The 20,479-nt window shown below is 41.9% G+C and overlaps 2 protein-coding genes across 10 annotated transcripts; one reads left to right on the top strand and one right to left on the bottom strand.

The window, feature by feature from the left end:
• LOC101771774 (casein kinase 1-like protein 4) lies at positions 1 to 12,360 on the top strand. Of its 9 annotated transcripts, none has more exons than XM_004952180.3 (17): positions 1 to 281; positions 389 to 429; positions 2,847 to 2,916; positions 3,038 to 3,186; positions 3,939 to 4,034; positions 4,110 to 4,180; positions 4,313 to 4,374; positions 4,556 to 4,619; positions 5,014 to 5,098; positions 5,179 to 5,305; positions 5,395 to 5,477; positions 5,670 to 5,724; positions 5,956 to 6,080; positions 6,801 to 6,978; positions 10,106 to 10,570; positions 10,678 to 11,042; positions 11,623 to 12,360. In XM_004952180.3, exons 1-14 carry the CDS (start codon positions 206 to 208, stop codon positions 6,954 to 6,956), a joined length of 1,260 nt encoding a protein of 419 aa, XP_004952237.1. In that variant the 5' UTR covers positions 1 to 205; the 3' UTR covers positions 6,957 to 6,978; positions 10,106 to 10,570; positions 10,678 to 11,042; positions 11,623 to 12,360. The 9 variants fall into 9 exon arrangements, with proteins under 9 accessions (XP_004952237.1, XP_004952242.1, XP_012703236.1 ...); XM_004952185.3 differs by having other exon boundaries at positions 10,678 to 10,982; XM_012847782.2 differs by lacking the exon at positions 11,623 to 12,360 and having other exon boundaries at positions 6,801 to 6,982; positions 10,106 to 10,226; positions 10,421 to 10,570; positions 10,678 to 11,324.
• A 279-nt stretch (positions 12,361 to 12,639) lies between these two features.
• On the bottom strand, positions 12,640 to 14,807 carry LOC101771123 (lactoylglutathione lyase GLX1). The gene is made up of 8 exons (XM_004952179.4): positions 14,376 to 14,807; positions 14,152 to 14,276; positions 13,962 to 14,026; positions 13,641 to 13,853; positions 13,488 to 13,535; positions 13,303 to 13,410; positions 13,077 to 13,217; positions 12,640 to 12,982 (listed from the first exon to the last, which is right to left on the bottom strand). Exons 1-8 carry the CDS (start codon positions 14,693 to 14,695, stop codon positions 12,941 to 12,943), a joined length of 1,062 nt encoding a protein of 353 aa, XP_004952236.1. The 5' UTR covers positions 14,696 to 14,807; the 3' UTR covers positions 12,640 to 12,940.
• Between the last annotated feature and the right edge of the window lie 5,672 nt (positions 14,808 to 20,479).

The following is a 20,479-nucleotide window of genomic DNA, read 5'->3' on the forward strand; positions in this document are numbered from 1 at the left end:
GTTCCGTTACCCGGAGGACTCGAGGAGACCTGCAAATCTAATCCTTTCCGACCTCTTTGCCTCTCTCCTCTTTCCTCTTGCTTCCCCATTTCGTCGCAGCAGTCCAAACCCTAGTCTATCCCCGTTCCCCTTCCTTCCACCCGCCGACGCGGCTCGGACCGGAGGGTGAGCTGAGAGAGAGGACCAGGAGGAGGCGGAGGAGGAGATGGATCGGATCGTCGGCAGCAAGTACAAGCTCGGCCGCAAGATTGGGAGCGGCTCCTTCGGCGAGATCTACCTCGGTTCGTTCCCGATCCCTTGCCCCTCCTTTGTTCGATTCGCTTGGTATGCTGGATCTGACGAGGATTTTGTGCTGTGTCGTTCGTTGTTGTCCTCCCTCTGTCTCCAGCGACGCACGTCGACACTTACGAGATCGTGGCCGTCAAAATCGTGAGCACATCCTCCTCAGTCCTCCCCCGCGTTCGTTCGATTTTGTTGGGATTCGTTCAGAATTCCGCGGCCTACGGTGCCACCTGTTGCGGGATGCGCTATAGGTTCGGCGATAGGTTGTGTGGTGGAGCTTGATAATTCTGTAATGCGGATTTGACATTTGGGCGCCCCACAGCTGTTGGTTCCATAGGCTTGCTTGCGGCATGTTGGGCATGCTTGCGCAGTCCGACTTTTATAAGTTTTGAGTTAATTTGCTTTTAGAGATTGGAAGTATTAGAACTGGGCAACACACGTATGTGTTGCTGTCCGCTGGTATTGTGGGAACTGTGAATTTGATGAAGCTAAGTACACTAGGTTGGACGTCAAATCCTCTGTGATCATGGGTTGTACATGATTATGAGTTGTTTTAGCTAAAAGGATCAATGCTTTGGAGGTGTGTGATGGTTCAGTGCTCTGTAATGTATATCGTGGTTTCAAATTTTCCAACGGCTATTGTAGTTTCAAATAATTTTCCTGCCACCACAATGCTACTTTTCCGTTACCTTAGCCTCATAGATGGGAACAATTCCTGGTAAAAGATCCTTTTCTTTTTGAGACCTTTGTGGTGAAAGACCTTGTATTTTGATGATATGAATCTTTTATTTTGGCTCTATCCAGTTTCTTTTATGCTTGTTCATATCAATGGATTATTACTATTGCGATGCCTGGCGCCTTGCATTGAAGCATGGTGCTATGGGATAGGAAAGTGCTATGTTGCACGGAGGAGTAGTTGTCATTAATAAGAGCTGGAACATAATTTTTTTTATCCCCGAACAGATAACTTTTAAGTAGACAGTGATTTGACAATTATATGATAGGAAGCAGCTTTGGACCATGAGAAGTATTTAGACTAATCACTAAACATTCCATTATTTGTGTGCAATCATGTGACTGTCTGGCCTGGCAGAACAATCAGCCATGTGTCTGTCTAGCCTGGGAAATTTACTCCCGATAATATCAATTGATGCGGTTTTTTTGTATCCTTGATTTCTGTATATTGTTAAAATCCTGTGCATCGTTACTTGTAGAGTTGTCATAAGGTGTGGTGTAATGAATTTAAAAACTTTTATTTCCCTTTTGTACGATGCTGCACGTAAAATCGTCAGTGATCATGGGTTTGGTGCAATTTAAGTGTTCCTACTAAAAGGAGCAGTGTTTTTGAGGTGCATATTGTTTCAGTGTTGTGTAAGGTCCTGTAGTTTCAAATTTTCCATTACCTTAGGCTCATAGATGGGAACAATGCAAGGTAAAAGATCCTGTGTTTTGATGTCATGAATCTTTTTTTGGCTCTATTCAGTCTCTTATTCTAGTTCATATCAATGGATTATGACCATCTTTGATGCTTGGTGCCTTGCATTGAAGCATGGGACTGCGAAACAGGAAAGTGATATGTTGCACGGTGGGATATCTATCGTTAATACTAACTGGAGTGTTAACTTTTTAAAGTAGACAGTGATTTGACATTATATGCTAGGGAGCAGCTCTAGACCGTCAGAATATTATTTGCCAAACATTCCAATATTGGTGTGCAATATCATGGGGATTAGCTTGGCAGAACCACCAGCCACGTGACTATATAGTCAGGGAAATTTGCTCCCTAAAATATGGATGTAGTTTTTTTTTATCCTTGATTTCTTTATTTAGTTAAAATCTTGTGCATTTTTGCTTGTAGAGTTGTCGTGAGGTGTGGATAATGCATTACATACAAGTTTTAATTTTCTTTTGGGGGGTTTTGTTAAGTTGGTGCTCCATGACATCTTATTATGTCAAACCTTTTCTTACCTTTTCAGGGTTGTGCATGCTATTCATTCATGTCTCTGCTCCTGCACTGCTAAGTATTTGTTCTTTGTCTTAGGACACCATTCTATTTCTGCAGTAGTAGTACCTAGAATTTGTAAGTTAGCTTCATTTGATTTAAATAGATGGGTTTGTGGTGCTCCAGCCAGGCATAGAACCAACTGCGGACCTAATTCTTTCTTTGTTGTTCTCGAACCCATTAATGTGAAGGCCCCTTATCACCTACCTCCTGCCATGACATTTGGTGAGTGACATTGCCGCCCTACTTAAAACAAAGATGGAGTTAACACTTCAGTTTTCCAGGGAGAATCTGTCCTGTTAACTGTATGCGACTTAATTCATCTCTCATTAACAAGCAATGAATATAAGAATTATGTGCAAACAATTTCCTCAGAAAATAAAAATGAATCACAAACCATGCCTGTAAAATGACATCTATTATGACTGGGTGAGTAGTTATTTAATGAAGTTGCAGCCGATGGGAGTTTTTACTTCTCAAATTATAAGTTAATTTATGTTGTGTAAATGTATTTTTGCCATCCTTCTTTGGGAATTTATCTTTCCTTTATTGCTATGTACAGGAAAGCAGTAAAACTAATCATCCACAGTTGCTATATGAGGCTAAACTGTACAATGCTCTTCAGGGAGGGAGTATGTGCTACAAACAAATTTAACTTCATTTATTGTTATACTCCCTCCGTTCTCAAATATATGAGTGAAGGTGGTAGCATTTATATGTGTTGTAACTGTTGCTATTTTTTACTCCATGTAGCTGGTATTGCAAACATCAAATGGTGCGGCATTGATGGTGATGAAAATATTCTTGTTATTGATTTGCTCGGACCAAGCCTTGAAGATCTTCTTGTTTATTGTGGCCGGAGATTCTCACTGAAGACGGTCTTGATGCTAGCAGATCAGATGGTAATAATACTGTATTTTTATTTGCTAATGGTGATGAAGTTGTGAAACCTGCCAACCACTTAAGTTTATTTCTCAGTGGTGCTTGTTCATGATTCTTTTGGTCCACACTCACACCACATCCTAAATTTGCTATTCATGCTTATGCCACTGGTACTTGTGTGTGGTCCACTGGCTTCTCAATTGCCTTTGTTTGTGTGCACCAGTGACATGATGCAGCACACTAAATTGGAGGAACCACTCCAAGGTGCTGGTAGGTAGACCAAGATTTATGATTGGAACATCAAGTTCTATTCATAAGGTAGTGGGTACATGCAACTTACAAATAAATTTACATATAACAACTCATCTACTTCCCATTGGCACCTAGAGATAACTTATAGGACAGCCAAGTACCTTCTAGCAATATAGTGACATATGCAATGACATGACCATACTTCTTGACCAAGGTACTTCATGAAGCATATAGCATAGTGGTAAAACTCAAATTATCTTCTTGTTCTTAGTAGCAAAATCCAGATTTACTTGTAGTACTTGTAGTTTATGAATCATCATGGCATACACTCAAATTCAAGTGGATTACACACAAATAGCTAGTTTGGGATGGCACATGAGCAAAACAGTGAAACCTGTTGGCATGCACTTTTGTTTGTCCTTGTGTGTTTTGTTCCTTAATTTAACCTTAATATCATGTCTTTGTATACCCATGTCGTAGTTGGTTGGTTTGAGCTGATATTTTTCATTTACGTTTGCAGATAACAAGAATAGAATTTATGCATTCTAAAGGCTATCTGCACAGAGATATCAAGCCTGATAACTTCCTCATGGGCCTTGGTAGAAAAGCTAACCAGGTTTGTACTAAATTGGCTAGTGACACTTACATTATACCATGAATATTTATCGTGATTATACGTGACTTATCTCAGGTTTATGTCATTGACTTCGGGCTTGCAAAGCGATATCGTGACTCAACTACCAACCGCCATATACCTTATAGGTGAGCCCATGACTGTGAATTGCACATTACTCCCTGAACTATCATTTTCTTTTTTTCTCTGTATTTTTATTCCTTTTCACAATTGTGGTAGTACATGTTTATCCTAGTTAACGTACATGTTTGTTTTTGCAGAGAAAATAAAAACTTGACAGGCACAGCTCGTTACGCAAGTCGCAACACTCATCTTGGGATTGGTGGGTAATATGGCCAGTCTATTTGGTATTTATATCTTGGTGTCACTATCTTGAATGCTTTTATTGCACAGATGTATACTATAACACTACAATGGCACCCGTTTCATAGATTACTGAACAAAATTATGGGCATGTTTATTAGAGTTTTCCTTTGGCTAATTCACTTACTTTTTGTTACCAGAGCAAAGCCGTAGAGATGATTTGGAATCCATTGGATATGTTCTTCTGTATTTCCTCAGAGGAAGGTATGACTTGTGTTAATGATCTCTCTACAGTATTTTTTTTATCTTACCATTGTCCCAGAATAATGCTGCATGTGTAGTGGTCATTACTGAAAACCATGTGTTTCTGCAACTTTTTAGACATACTCCCTCCGTCCCTTATTATTTGTCGCTCGGGAAGCGGGTTTGTGAGGGAAACACGGTTTTCTAGAGACAGATAAAAAGGGACAGAGGGAGTATAGTGTTACATGTTATTCCTGAAGCCTAAATAAGTAGTACATTGACTTACATCAATCTATTCCTCTGAAAACGACTGGTCAAATATGCCAATAATCTTTGATCTTGATTTTGATGTATCCTTGTGCTTGTGTATGAAACATTAATGGATCTGGTGCAACTAAATATTTGTTGTGTCCAGTCTCCCCTGGCAGGGCTTGAAAGCAGCCACAAAAAAACAGAAGTATGACAAAATAAGTGAGAAGAAGCTTTCAACTCCTATTGAGGTTGTTTGAGTAACATGTTTTACATTTATGAATGTTTACTTATCATTGATGGGAAGATTACTCATGGGTTTTTGTTACAGGCTCTATGTAAATCCCATCCTGTGGAATTCGCTTCCTATTTCCACTATTGCCATTCTCTGACATTTGATCAGCGGCCTGATTATAGTTTCTTGAGACGTCTCTTTCGGGATTTGTTTGACCGTGAAGGTATACCATTTGGAATTATAGTGTGTAATCTCTAATCATGACTTCCATAATTTTTCTTGATAACTTGTTTATTGTTTGGCCTTCTCCAGGTTATCAGTTTGATTATGTCTACGACTGGACTTTGTTAAAGTGTAAGCAATCCCAGAAGGCGAAGGCTCAACAAGGATGCTCTGTGAGTACTTGTTTCTGGAGCTATAACTTTGTTTAGTATTTCAATTTTCTTTGCAATATGCTGGGGTTTTCATAAGGTAATACCTTTTAATATGATTTGATGCAACCAATGAACTGAACTTATTTTTCCCAATTGTTATATGTGTGAATTATGTTTCAGCACCTTTGCTGATTTTTCTCGCACCAATGGCAGCAAGATGCAGGGGCAAGCAGCCGTCCAGTTGCAACGAACGTGGACAAGCACCAAGGTAGCAGATCGCACACATTTTATATTTAGTATCAAAATAGTTGTGCTTTTTTTTTATAGTTGTTTCCTTTCTTGATATGCAGTGCATTGTGCTTGCTGATTTAAATTGTTTTGCATAGTTGTTCTGTTTAGTGTCGTTGGAATTTTTTGTCATGATAATAAACTTCTTTGTTGTAACTTCTATAGAATTGCAGTTTACAGTTGCATGTTTATGACATTATACCTTTTCCAGTTAGTGTTGCACGCCCGGTTGAAGCTGCAGGTCTGCTTGATGCAGAGCAACGCCCGGCAATCAGAATGCAATTCAAGTCCAGTGCTGAAAATAGCCGTTCAAATAATCTGCATCCTGATAGATTGGTAAGACAAGTTTACTTAACGTGTCTTGGATAAAATCTTGATGTACTTAGTCATGTATGTATGTATGCGACTATGCACTTGTCATGTGTAGGAGTTTAAAAATGTTGCATGGTGAGCATGTGGTAGTGCACGCTGGAGTGCAGTGCTCTGGAATTATCTAAGCACACATAAGTGGCCTGTACTGTGTACCAGAGTTTAGTTGGAGTGGATAAAAGGTCTGTTAAACCCCACATGTAGGATGGGTATATCTGCTTGCGCATGGTGCACATGTTAGTGATGTTAGTAGCTGAGCCTGTAGTTAATGCATATGCTAGTTGAGTCGTGAGTTTGCCACCTAGTTTTGTACCGTGGTATTGAGAATAGAAAAGGCAGAGAAAAATGTAGCTGCAAATGCATGTGTGATTTGTGCTTGCTCATAACCATTTTTGGGAGAGAACAATACAGGAAGGACTTTGTGAGTGAATCTCCATGAGTTGTGTGCATGAGGCACTTTTGAGAGAGGGCGACAGAGTTGAGTGGTTCAACTCTAAAAATGGAGCGTGCTCACCTCTCGGCCAAGTTATAGCATATGTTTGGTTTTTTGCTTGTACATATTTAAGTGCTATATGAATTAAGAACCGTTTCATTTTCTTCATAGCTCTCTACATTTTAATACCTGTTAGGCCTAAAGTCTGATTTACATATTATATTGGTAATAATGTCCCCCATTTTCAATTGCAGAGAGTGGCTGCTAGCCCGGATAATGCATTACTGCAATCCGCACCACTTGGCCGTGTTGATGCTCCAAGAAAAAATGCGACAATCTCAAAAACACATGGATCCATTGACCCACACACTCATGGAAGTTACAGTCCAGGGCCCTCTAACTGCATTTGACCTTTGGATCATTTAGTAAACGGTTGGTGAGATTACCTTCGGTGCTACTATGTCTTGCATCTTGAGTGTATTTACCGATGGTTCATGGTTGTATTGGTGTTTTCCCCACTTACATGTGGCATGTTTGGTTTTACAGTTGAATATTCTCCCCATATAGTTAAGGATTTGTCTTAATGTTGCATCCTGGTAGTTTGTTGATGCTTGCAGGCTAGGTTATAATGATTATTACAATGATTGATGGTGCACTGAACAACTATCAGCGATATCAGATAAAAATATGTTCCAAAACAATCCTGTGATTGATCTAGGCCAAGATATCAAATCTTACAATCCAAAATCAATTGTAGAATGCTGAATAAAAACAAATAGGTTAAGATGCCAAATCTTCCAAATGAAACTGAAAAGAAGTAGAGTGGACCTTATAAATAGGCCATATTTAAATAATTGTTTTAGGACACAAAAATGCACACAAGATTATCACTTATGATGTTGGTTGTAGCCCAATCAGGCTAATTGGTGAGTGTGTACCTAGGATAGCTACACCATCTGTTTATAGCTCAAGTTTTATCATGGTAAGCATGACTGCCAAACAATCACCTATTTGGAACTGCTATGATGTGGAACATGTGGTGATGTAGAGTATTCACCATATCTAGTCAAAGTTTCCCTTTTTTTTTTGTTCTAAAGATGTTCCCAATAGATTTCTCTTGAAAAAGAAGGGAAACTAAGAGGTTGTAACGTGTTTACAGCTCAAAGATTTTGTTTTTTGCCTTTTAAAAATGTATATACTTCCTAGCTGTCAAGTTGGTACTTCCTCCGTTCCAAATTGTAGGTCGTTTTGACTTTTCTAGGTTCATAGATATTATCATGCACCTAGACATACACTATATCTAGATGCATAATAATATCCATGAACCTAAAAAAGCTAAAATGACCTACAATTTGGAACGGGGGAGTATAATCTTACCAAGTTACCAGTTGATGTTTAGGTATCGGAAACGAAATAGATCTGTATGACATAGTGCTATATATTAGACGGGCACATATCAGCCAAATGACATGCAGATCAACTGATGTGGCCTAGAACAACTTAAAATTGTTTGAGATGTTCCTAAATCATGACAGTGAAAGTTATAGGATCAAATCGTAAAACTCGGATGCATATCACCTTGATACGTGATGTGCTGGAATTTCAATGATATGATCGATATCTTTTGATTTAAATGTTGCCTGACTGCACTTACCCTCCATTCAATACTTTCCAAATTTTGTGACATTCCCTTTTTTGTTTTCACTCAGTTTTGTTTTCTTGCCAAAACTTAATTCATCGTGAACAATGTGCTGGCCTATAATTACTGGTAATGTTACAATAAGATTTCAGCATGGCAAAACTTGGTTAATGCTAAACAACCCCCTTTTTTAAACTGCTATGTTGTAGAAAAGGTTTGTTGTTATATGTAAAAAATATTTCCTGTTACAATTAGGTGGTTTCCAATTAGTGAAGAAAAGGTTTGTTGTGCCTAATATATGCATCTGGATATCTTCTGGAAAGCCACCCTTGTACTGAATGGAAATTTTGAAGTTTAAAGGCTCGCAAGCCATATAGTTTACGGAAATTTTGTAGCTTGACCAGCTTTAGCCTCTATTTGCTTTCATACACAAAATTGGTACAATTCCATTTTTGCTAAGTTCATTTTCTTGCTAATCTTGCTAAAACATGGATAATCTTTTGGAGATGGTTTGTTGACCTGACCCTTCCAGTTCTGTCCAAATTTTCACATTACTGAAATGGACTGTAAGCAGTTATTGCTGCTAGTATTACACTAAGGTTTTAGCATTTATACTTGGCCTTGGCTAGTATTAAACAACCACTTATTTTGAACTGCTTTTTTCATGGTACTTTATTTAGGAAGACAATGAACTTAGGAGCAAATGTAAAAAGAAATCACACCTTTTTTTCTAGTAATTTTGGCTTCAATGGACTAAAACCTATGTAAACCCTGATTTAATAATTCGAATTCTTATTGGCAAACTTTAAGTGATGATTTTGTTCACCAACCAGACAACCAATTTTCCTGGAACTTTATTGGCATGGTAACAACTTAGTCTGCAATGTGCTGGATTAAGTATAAAATTATTGGCCAGAAACACAAAAGGAATGTAGTTTGTGACAGACAAACCTTTTAAGTATGATGTTCTAATACACAAAAGGAACATAGTTTGTGACAGGCGGAGCTTTTTATTTTTGTTTTTTCATATATATTTTATTGGAAAGCTGCTACATGTTTATTTTCTTATTCCAAAACTGTCCTTTTCCTATTTCGGGATTGCCTATAGATAATGGTCAAAGCATAAAAGGAGCCCACTTTTTATAAGTTCTTTTTAAAACTTCTACATGATTATTTTCCTGTTTCAAAATTGTTTTCTGTTCTTTGTCTGTTGAACCATGCTTGCTTGGTTTGATTGTTCTACTTCCACCATTCAAATTATAAGGTGTGCATCTTGAAAGATTTTGTTCATAAGCATAAGGCTTCTACTTTCCCATGAAAAATATGTGTTGGTTCTTGTATACCTCAATAATTACTGCCCTTACTTTGCATTGTTTTTATGCATACATTTAAGATTTGCTCAGAGATAATAATTAGTGGTAATCTAGTCTTTTTTTTTTTGCCTTGAGTGCTTTCTTGGTCTAAGTGCAAGATGGAAATAGGATTTATAATTTTGGACATCTTTGTTAGAAATCTACTCCCTCTCTCTAGGTGTTTATTACAAAGAAATTAGAATTTCTTCTCCGGTGGCACACTGTAAGGACACAGCAACACACAAGTATTTTATTAACACAGGCCACACTAGCCCTCATCGTTTTCTCACATATATATAGCCAATACATGGCTGCACACCGGCCCATGATATCCTCCTAATTAATGCAGTCAATGCCCATATGATCTGCATATTATTCTCTTTAACTACAAGCTAGAATCTAGCTAGCACTAATATGAATGGACCTAGACACTAGCTGAACCTGGATACAACTCTCCAGTAACAAGATTAATGCTAATAGTCTTAACTTACTTTGGTTGTACCATTTTGGTCACTCGTGTTCATATTCTTCCTGAATTTCTTAATGACCTGTATATCTGCTATTGTAGGCTGCCTGATGTGGTTTCATGGAAGAATCTTGGACAAACTTCAATGCTTTTATTCTTGATGCATGAAGCCATTGCTGAAAATAGCTGTCGGGTTTTTATGGGGGCATCTGTATTGCTTGAGGTGATTACTACCAACCAGAAATATTGGTTGATGCTGGTTATGAATTCAGCATCGGTTAGCTGTTCTGGTTTATTATTATTCTTTTCCATCTGTGGATAATATGGAAACTTGCTTAGGAATGTCAGCAATCTATTTTGTGCTCTACTCGAGTGGATACATTGTAACTCCTCATCCATCTGGGCTCGTTGATTCAGGGTCCTTTCCAAATATAGTAATGATGCATGTATTCCATGCTTAAAGAAAACTTGGGGATTCAGCAGGATAGCTTTCATTTTAATTAGGGGCCAGCTACAGAGGGACAGTGTGTGTTCTACCCGGCTTGCGACTTACAACTTGTTTAACTTGTAAGACAATTTGGTATTGCTATCTGTCACACTATTAGAAGTAACTTGATTTGGATTCCATTCCGTAATATTATTCTGACCATATCGTGCTGTCATTTTACTTGCAGAAAGTGGCTTGATATCCAATTTGGATTGGCTGCAGCTTCCAATGTGTTTGATACCAAATCACACTATGCAAAGATTACGAAGAGGTATCTTAGAAGTTTGTGATTTTGTTAGCATGTTTCAACTGCTCTCACCAGTTTGCCTATCTCGCAACAAATAGATAGGCATGCGAAAAATGATCAAGTGTATTCATCCCCGTTACTATATCCGACTTTCAAGAGCTACATACTGCAGCACAAGGGCTCAAGATAAAGGTTCCTGCATCTCAGTCCACAACAATCTGTTCGAGAGGAGGCAAAACATCAACGTATGTCATGCTGGCACTGACGTGGTTTATTCCATGTGATTTGTTTGAATGCCAGGAATGGTATGAGCTGCTTATAACATTATGAGGAAGTCATAACACCTCTTGATTTCTCCAGCTGCAGTTTTCTTGTGGCCATTTTGTAGCCAATGGTCATATGAATTTCCTTAAAATGATAATGTACTATGAACTGTACATTAATTATCCAAGAGCTGTTAACGTGCCTAATGGTAGTGCTTGGTTCAAGTTGTTGAAGTGAACCTAGATAATTCACATGTTTATACTGATAAATTTTGGTGTCCATCCTCCCATCTAGTGTTGATAATATCATTCTTCAATTGGTTATGTTGCTGGTTTACCTGTGTCATAGGTGTATCAAGTGCTGTTCCGTTCTTGAATTTTAGGAATTTGAAGTGTACTTTATAGGAAACCATCTCTGTTAGTTTCTGCAGTCTACAAAACAAGCTTGTCCGCTATCCTAGAATCCAGAACTTCCAGCTTTGAACTGCACAACACTAGTCTAATCTTTGCACAACATTCTGGTGGAACTATTAGTCTAAGCTTTGTATTCTTTGGTATCTCCACATCTGGAGCTGGCAAAGCACATACATTTGTTCTTAGTGTTGAGACAATGTTTTTGCAGGGTGTACAGGCTCATTTACATGCAGATGTTCCCCCACGAGCCAATGAACAAAGAACAAAAACAGTTACTGTGACATTGCTACTCCAGTTCCACGGTGGGCTCTGTAGGCTTTGTCGGTGCCAATGGTGATTTACCTGCGTGAACTCCCAGGAGTTAAGTTGCTTGCCGGTTGGTAGTGCAAAGGGGTCAACATTGTATGCACAGGCATATGTATGTTAGCTGCAGCACTCCATTCCCGTCTTCAGGGCCGTACCCCAACTTTGCCACAGCAAACTGCAGACCATGGCCCGTGGTAGGAGCTGAGTGGTCGCTTGTTTTCTTGGTGTCCTGGAGGCCCTCATCTTCCCTGCCGTGCTGCTCGTGTTACTGGTCAGCCTCAACGGGCAACGGCTGCTCCTCGCAACAAAGCATTCCCGACGGGGTAGGGGTGCTGGTACTTGTGGTTTTGCATCGAGTTGAGCTGCATTAGTACAGTAGCTTCTGGGTAAGTCCGTGAGTACGCTACAATCTGCAGTGGCTGTGCAGAGGAGCAGCGGCCTCCTCTGCACTCCCGAATCCACATATTTGGCTCTCCTCAACCTAGCCGACGACCTGTTTGTGTCCGAATAGTGCACAGGATGCCAGCTAGACGTGTGGGTTTTGTTACATGCGTGTTTGTGAATCTGATGGACGCTGGTGTGAAAATTTCACTCAAGGTCTTGCGAGTTTCCTTTTTTAAGTCTCCATTTCGTACTACAATAGACTTCATTTTGCACATTTGGCAAGTCAAACTTGCTTGCCAAGTTTGGAGAGTACGGGGGAGCACTGGGCAAATCAGATAGGATGGATAGCAATTCTGTTGGATTGAGATTTCCTAATAGACTTATCAAATTTTAGCTTGAGAGGGAGATGGCAAGGCTGTTGGAGTTACTCTCAGTAGTGTCAAGGTTTGCTGTCTAATCTCTCCTATGTGTGAATATGTGCGTGAACGTGGTGGTGTCATTAGTTTGATATTCTCGTGTAGTATGCACGTGTGTGTTTCTTAATTGAAAACAAAACAAAACTGCCCCAATTTAATCATTCACGCTTTGACATATGCGCTATATATGTTACAACAAATTAGAGTGTCGAGACCTGTAGGAACTAAATAGCCTTAGCTTTGCATTCTTCGGTATCTTCTCAATTGGGGCCACCGCTGTCTCAGTATCCTCTGTTTCTTATTGTTCAGAAACGATCTATTTGCAAGGCTTAAGAGCGCCCCGCGAGGGGAGACCGTGTGCTTATATATGACTTATGAGCCGATGAACAAAGAGGAACAAAAACATTTCGCTCTTCATGGCTACTCCAGCTCCTTGGCAAAGTCAATGTTATCAACAAACACCTGCGCAAAAGGAGATGAAATAGCGTGAGTTTGATCAGTCTGGCAGATTATTTGAGATGAATATATCAGAAGTTCAGAACAAGAGGGCTGATACCGATTTCCAGCCATCAGGGTCCAGGATGGACGTGATCTTGGTGTTGATCCCCGGCAAGGGCCCCGGCTCCCGCACCACCTTCCCTCCGAACAGCTTCACCACCTCCGCGGTCTTGTAGACATCGTCGGTGCCAAGGGCGATCTGTGGGCAGTGTACATGTTGATGTCCAGATTTCAGCTTCAAGTACAGTTGCTGAAATGCAATACAGGGAATCCACATCACATACCTGCGCATATGCGTTCCCCTTCTCGTACTCGGTGACGCCATAGTTGTAGGTCAGCTCCAGCACTGCGTTCTTCTCTTCAGGGCCGTAACCCATCATGGCCACCGTGTACTGCAGAACCACTTCTCCAATGAACATACATGTCATGGAATTCACTGTGAGTTGAGTAGCTGAATCAGAGTGGTCACCTTGTACTCAGGGTTATCTCTCTTCCGTAACAGCTCCATTCCACAGGCCTGTGATCACGGGCAAGCAGGACAACAACGGTGAGTAATCAATCGGATAGACAGTACATTATACTACTGCCTGCTGGTTGATGAATTTTCATGACCAATGGCTACCTTCTCGTAGAAGCTTATGGCGCGGTCGAGATCGCCGACGCGGAGCATCACCTGGCACAAGGGCTCTGGAGTGCCCGGCCTCTCAAGGATCTCAAACTTGTAGCCGTTAGGGTCCTCGACGAAGGCGATCACGGTCGTGCCGCCCTTGACGGGCCCGGGCTCCCTGGTCACCTTGCCTCCCTTTGCTCTGACGAGCTCAACTGTCTTGGCCACCTGTTTCATCCAATCATCAAGATTCAGCAAAGTTCTACGGACAATCAGAACACAGAGCATTTTGTTTCTGACTGCTCACTGTCAAAATCTAAACAGCTGATGTATTACATCGTCGACTCCAATGCCGAAGTGGCCGAAACCTGCGCCGATGTCATACTTGTCGACCCCGTAATCTGCAAATAGATTGTGTGGATCCGCAATCAGCATCCTCAATCTTGCAAATAGATCGTGTTATTGCCTTCTTGGAAAGGACTAGGAAGGACGCAGAGGCACGATCGAGTGCAGATCAGGCACTAACTGTAGGTGAGCTCGACGACGAAATGCGAGTCCTCGGGCCCGTACCCGAGGAACGCGTTGGTGTACTTCTCCTCGGGTATGTCCCTCTTCCTCAGCAGCTTCATACCCAGGCATTCAGTGTAGAACCTGCATTGTGTTCAGGACCAGGCCGGGAGAACGTTGATGCCTTTGTGACTTAAGTCTCCTGTGGTAATTTAAGAGATGGGCAAACACATGTAGTAGTACTTGATTGTCTTGTCGAGGTCGCCGACGCGGTAGACGACGTGGAGGAAGCGCCGGTTGTCCTTCTTGGCCCACGCCGCGGCCTCGTCCGCGCCGCTGAAGGTGGCCGCCTGCGCCGCGTCCGCCGAGGCCCGGATCTTCGCCGCCGCGCCGCCGGTCGCGTTCCTGGTGAGCCGCAACGGCCGGGTCCCGGCCAGCTGCTCCGCGTTCAGCTGCAGCGCCGCACCTGCGGCGGCGGTGGAGAGGAGCAGCGACCTCCTGGGGACGGGCGCGGCGGCGCAGGCCACCGCCCCGCGGCCGGCCATCGTCGGGAGAGCCCTCATTGTTGCGGCGTGGTGGTGCCACGTGCAGCCTCGCTGCTGTGCCGGCCTTGGTTGGTTGGCACCCCTTTCTCGTGCTATCCTTAACTCCTGGCCGTTTGCTGCAGCCAGATATCTGGCGTGCACTGCTGCCGCTTTGCAAACCCGTTGTTGGTAGACATCTATCAAGCTGGGATTCAGTTACGTATAAACTCTTTAATCTTTATCAGCACCTAAACCTAAAGTTCTACATGTGGTACGTGGATATTTGAATTATTCAATATTCACATTAGATAAAACGAAAATATGGGTATCCGTATCCTCGTATGTTTTTAATGTGGTAGTTAAAATGAATGTATTGGAATTTATTTTTATGATCCCATTCCGAATTCGTATTTGAAATAAATATAGATATGGATATCACTACAAGAAATCTTCCGACCTATACGAATCAAAAAATGTCATAAACACGTTTTTTCCATCATAAATCATGATTTATGATGCGGGAGTGATGAAAACCCTTCATCATTAGTCGAGTGTCATAAATCGTGACAAGTGACGTTCCTTATTTTGGAGGGTCATTAAGATTATAACGTCTACGAATCGTCAAACAGAAACATCATAAATTGGATCCTACTGTTTTGCCACAATGGACAGAATCTGATGTGGCATCCGATGTGGCATGACAACTGTGACAAATTGTTTCGTCATATTGAATTTGGCTCATTTGTTGTTGGGTCGAGCCCAAAATTGTTCCCACAGGCCAACGTTGTTCAGATAGCCCAAAATTATTTTCGGTAGGCCTATTTGTTATTGGTTCGATCCCAAAAGTTCTGCAAATTGTTTGCGGCCCTTTTAGTCCTCATTTATGAATGAAATTAACTTTTGGCCTAATTATACGTGGGCTAAGCCCACTTAAGGTAAACATAAATTTAACCAAACAGGCTGATAAATAATTGATTTTATTTTAATTCCGATCTGGTTGGCAAATTAATAAACAGAACACATATTTATGTATACAAGAAAATAAATTATTATTCCCCATCGAGACAACCACTACCATATTGTTCATCACATATCACAAACTATTACAAGATAACTGTCTCACAAATAACAGAGATTAATAAAGCTGCATCCAAGTCATAATCTCACAAGACAAAGTAGAGCATTGATCTTAATCTATTCTATAGGTTAGCAGTTTACGAAGGAGTGCTTTACTATCTTGTGTTATCTTCTTCAAGTTCACAGCCTCGGCTGACTGCAATTTGAGAGTAGATTCTGATTCTTCTATCTTCTTCTTTTTCAAGGTAGCTAACTCTTGCTGGTGAGCAACAAACCATTATCGAAGTTGTACCCCATCTTGTTTGTCGGCGTTAACTTGCTCCCTATCAACACTGCTGCATAAGGATTTGGTAGAGCTTCTTGAGTACTCCGCTACCTCATTAGGATTTTTTAGCAAGAAGCAGCATTGATTTGAGAACTTGTAATTGATTTAAACTAAGGAAAGAAGGAACATCAATAATCATCATTTGTTTAGTTTGTTACCCTGGAATTGGACTGAACAGGAGCGACTATAGATGTTGACCCTTTGGCCGGCTGAAACAGGATATAGTCAAAACTTTAATTGATGCATTTGTTTAAGTATAAATTACGAATAGACAAATAATCAAGCATAAGGGCATGTGGCAATGGTTGAGATCATCTGCAAACTAAATTTTTTTTATCTATTAAGTTCTACAAAAATAATTATTGGAAAAGGTGAAAGATAAAGGGGATCTGCTGGAGCAGTAATTTTTTACGAATCTCGTAATAGGGTACAGCAGATCCACATTCACCAAAGCATGCAACTACATTATTGAAAGCCAAAAAGCATGGGAAAACAATCTAATAATTGAATTTACTGATACGGGGAAGAGATCACTGAACTGACAAACATGAAGAAATGGAGATGCTGAATGCCGCCTCGATGGAGGAGCATGGGCATGCACCGCTGCCTCGGTCTTCTTTGCACATACTTGAGCACAGCAGTCGCCGGTGGTAGCCTTGGGAAGCTGACAGAGCGAAAGCCTCGAACAATCTTGTAGCTTTAAGCCTGTCGTCGAGGAAGCCCGCTGCTCGTAGTCGATTGTAGCCCGCCACCAGTCCAGTTTGACGGCGTTGCCGAGGTCACGCTTGTTGTTGCCGCCACAGATCTACTAGGGCTATTCGGCAGAAAGAGGAGAGGGGACTAATTTTGGAATTACCAGGCGGGATGTGGTAGGCTTGGCTTCCCTCTTTTATTTATATATAACAGGAGAGGACCCGGAGGAGGAGCGGGGAATTCAAAATTTCAGATCCCGCCTTTGTGCTCGGTAACGGGAGATGAAACTCTTTGGAAGCTGCCACAAGACCTGGGTCACTGGCATGTTGGACCGCTTGGGACTCAGACTCAAGCGTTAGTGACCTTACGTAGACGAGCGGTTCCAGAAGGGAGTTTGGGATAGTCCGTGGCATCATGGCATTGATGAGCACTCCATAGATTATCCTTCCTGATAGATTCATTTTAGCAGGATGATCCAACTATTACATTACAAATGTACTTCAGTGTAGCAAATTAATGTACCGTTTCGACTGTTTACATGATAAAATACACTTAAATAATACATTAAAACTACAGCGGATCCTGGCGGCGGCCTCCTAATCTCTACTCGACGTTCTTTAAAGCAAGCACGTGGATCCTCTTGATAACTTCGGGATGGTGGTAACACACGAACACAAAATCCTCTTTGAGAATTCCGTCCGGTGAGATTAGCGCTATGAGAGACATACACTTCTCCTGCAATTGGGTGCAGTTAGTCTCAAATGCCCATCGTAGAAATATGGTCACAGTTTTCTCACACGCCATGTCCCACATCTTTGACGTACAATGCAGCTTCAACTATTCGATGCAGTACATGTCGGCGATTGAGAGTAACACGGGCTAGGCGTTGACAGGGGTGTCCCATAAATCAGCGTCTTCTAGGAGTAATCCTTCGCAGGCGTATTTGATCAGTAGCAAGAAGCCAGTAGGGTTAGTATCTTTAATTGAAATAGTTTCTGACTTTGACTCCACTCTGCTGCCATAGAGCAATGCCTCCATCACACGATATAATGCCGCCACATTGGCCCATCTTTCTCGAATCACCCAGCCGCCTATGTCGAAGATGACGTCCATAGGGGCTTGGGCTGCAATTGTTGTGCATATACTTCTACCTACTAATGGAGGTGGAATTTCAATGCAGTCGTCCTCCAATACTGTAACAGTGCAGGATATGTTTACACAATTGGAATGGTCCCACACGCTCAATCTCAGATGCCCCACGAGGCAGTTAAAGCCTTGTTGTAGGTTTCCATTCCTGAATTCAAGTTCCTTTAAATCTTGAACTCAAAACGTATCATCATAGTCAGTTGCATCTCCAGCAACCGCACGGAACAAGACTCGTACCTACGTGTAAACATTTACAGGGTTGACCATGCGAGAATATATGTGAGCATGTGTATTTATAGTAATGAGACACCTACCTTTTGCGTGTTGTTCATCAGAACGAGGATGATGGAAATTCTTTCTAGTCCTACTGGTGGGTACCACGGATCATAAATACCCGTAGGGTAGCAATGTATCCTTCATTAACAGCCACCGATCATGAATGTACTGGATTCCTTGTACTGCGCAATAGTTCCTTCTACTTTTGCTTCCGTGCTTGAGACTGAGAAGTCGACTTGCGATGTAGAGAACAGGGTAGTGTGTAATGCCATAACTGCTGTAAATGACAATGATTGACTTGTGGATACACTACCTCTTATAGGTGGGAGTGTCTTTTCGAAACGGCCAGTCGTGAACGTCCGTTACCAATCTTGAACCGACACATCCCTACAGTGCGGACAATCTTGATTCCTGAAACTACAAATGCACGTTGTTTTGAAATGGTCATTCATGAACGCCTGTTACCAGTCTTAATTCCCGCTCTTTGGCGGCATTTAGTCTGCCATATTCTGCCTAGGCCTTGTCGCATCGGCCAGTTCATGTTTTTCAGGATCCGCTGGCATGCGAGAATCATCTAGAGCGAATCCATGCCCTTTGCAGACCTTTTTAGCCACGCACCACACAAGAGTGGGACTAGTCATGACATCCTGCACCATGCGTCTAACAACGTAAGGACTATCCGACCTTATCAATTTGTGAACACGCCACAATTATTCTCTTTCTCCAGCTACAGTTGATGCTTATAACTATCACAAATGAATGGTGGCAACATCTTTCTTAGATTAAACTCACCTTCAAAAGGGAACCTATCACTCATAATCTCGCATGAGTTGTTTTGCAGGAATGTCTTGTGTTGTATGCCGGATAGTCCAGCAAAATGTACACATGCACACGTTGAGCTTATCCCGTGACACCCGTCGTGCACATATGTAACGATGTGCAGAACTGAAGGTTCATACCTAGATTCGAGGCAGGTTTAGGCCTGAATATATTATGAGCATCTCACATTTTTCATTGCAACTTTAGCCTTTGACACCGAGCTCGCGTGCCCACCATAGTGTTCATCAATAAATAGGCGGGTGCACAATGTTCTTGCAAGGCAACGCCTCGACTCAATTGTTCACCGTCTTGCATTGTTCGATTGGAGGTACGCGATGTCATTTTCTTGTCTATCTCGTTTACTATATACATGGCATTGATATGGTCAGTATTATAAGCATATGGTGCCTTTGTTCTTCTCTTTTATGTATGTAGTGGAGAATGGCCGAATATGGAAGAGATGGACCATAGAACTTGGAAGAGTCGGAGAAGTGGGAGCAGCCTGCCCCCATGGCACCTCAGTAGTAGCCAGTTCTGATGGCACCTCAGCTTCTGCCGCTGGCAACGGCACCTCAGCAGCACCCTGTCCGCATGGCACCTCCGACTCAGCCGCTAGCAATGGTACCTCAGGATCAGCTGAACCTCATGGCACCACCTTTTCACCCGCGGCCCAGGCCACTACCTCTGCTGCTACCCGTTGAAATGCCACCTCCGCGGCTCGTCCTCATCGAACTAGATGAATCGCATGAGCTAAAATGGTCTGTGTTAGCTTTTCTTCAGCAGTCCAGGCTCAACCGTGTTCGTCTCCATGGTATGTCGGTCTGCCCTTTTTGCCACATGGGTCACAAGCAATGGGCCAATCATGACCTCTTATTCCATGCGCATTATTTCACCTGCGTGGCTGTAGAATACTAGGGTGAGGCATCGTTCTCTAGAAGAGTATCTGTATCAGGATGACCATTTTGCTGAATTTCGTACTGCCGTGGGGTTGCCATGATGGTAGTAGTATGTCAGTGCACCACTTGTATGCCTATGTTTGTCGTGCTTCATTCGTTAGAGTGTGTCATTGTACCGACAGTGGATGTATGCCTATGTATCCTTCATTCCTTTAGAGTCTGTCGTTGTGCTTGTACCACCAATGGTTCTATGCCTATGTATGCTGTGGCCTATGAATGTGGTGCTGGTAATAAAATGGTCATGTTTATCTATGTTGTAACATACATTGTTGCATTTGTGATTGGTACGTTGACATGTCCCAAGATATCTTTACTGAGGAAGGGGGAAAGTCCATTGCTACATTTTTGAACTAACTAGATGAAAGCCATAGAAATAGGCCTTCTTGGTCTCACAACAGTTGTGTAAAGTTGGACAAGGGGGAAAGTCTGTTGTTAGGCATTTGAACAAACCGGATCCAGCGCCTTGCCCCCTCCCCTCCCCTGCGGGCTCCGTCGCCGCGGCACCTCCCCTCCCCCGCGGGCTCCTGCCGT

This window comes from Setaria italica, chromosome I (genome assembly GCF_000263155.2).
Source record: "Setaria italica strain Yugu1 chromosome I, Setaria_italica_v2.0, whole genome shotgun sequence".
Taxonomy (NCBI): Eukaryota; Viridiplantae; Streptophyta; class Magnoliopsida; order Poales; family Poaceae; genus Setaria; species Setaria italica.

Bases quoted from the DNA above. Each gene is read 5' to 3' on its own strand.
- LOC101771774 (XM_004952180.3), top strand. From the start codon at position 206: ATGGATCGGATCGTCGGCAGCAAGTACAAGCTCGGCCGCAAGATTGGG. The intron at 2,917-3,037 runs GTATGTGCTACA...TACTCCATGTAG, and splicing joins CAATGCTCTTCAGGGAGGGA to CTGGTATTGCAAACATCAAA. The intron at 5,306-5,394 runs GTATACCATTTG...GGCCTTCTCCAG, and splicing joins GGATTTGTTTGACCGTGAAG to GTTATCAGTTTGATTATGTC.
- LOC101771123 (XM_004952179.4), bottom strand. From the start codon at position 14,695: ATGAGGGCTCTCCCGACGATGGCCGGCCGCGGGGCGGTGGCCTGCGCC. The intron at 14,027-14,151 runs GTTAGTGCCTGA...ATCTATTTGCAG, and splicing joins CGTCGTCGAGCTCACCTACA to ATTACGGGGTCGACAAGTAT. The intron at 12,983-13,076 runs GTATCAGCCCTC...CCTTTTGCGCAG, and splicing joins ACCCTGATGGCTGGAAATCG to GTGTTTGTTGATAACATTGA.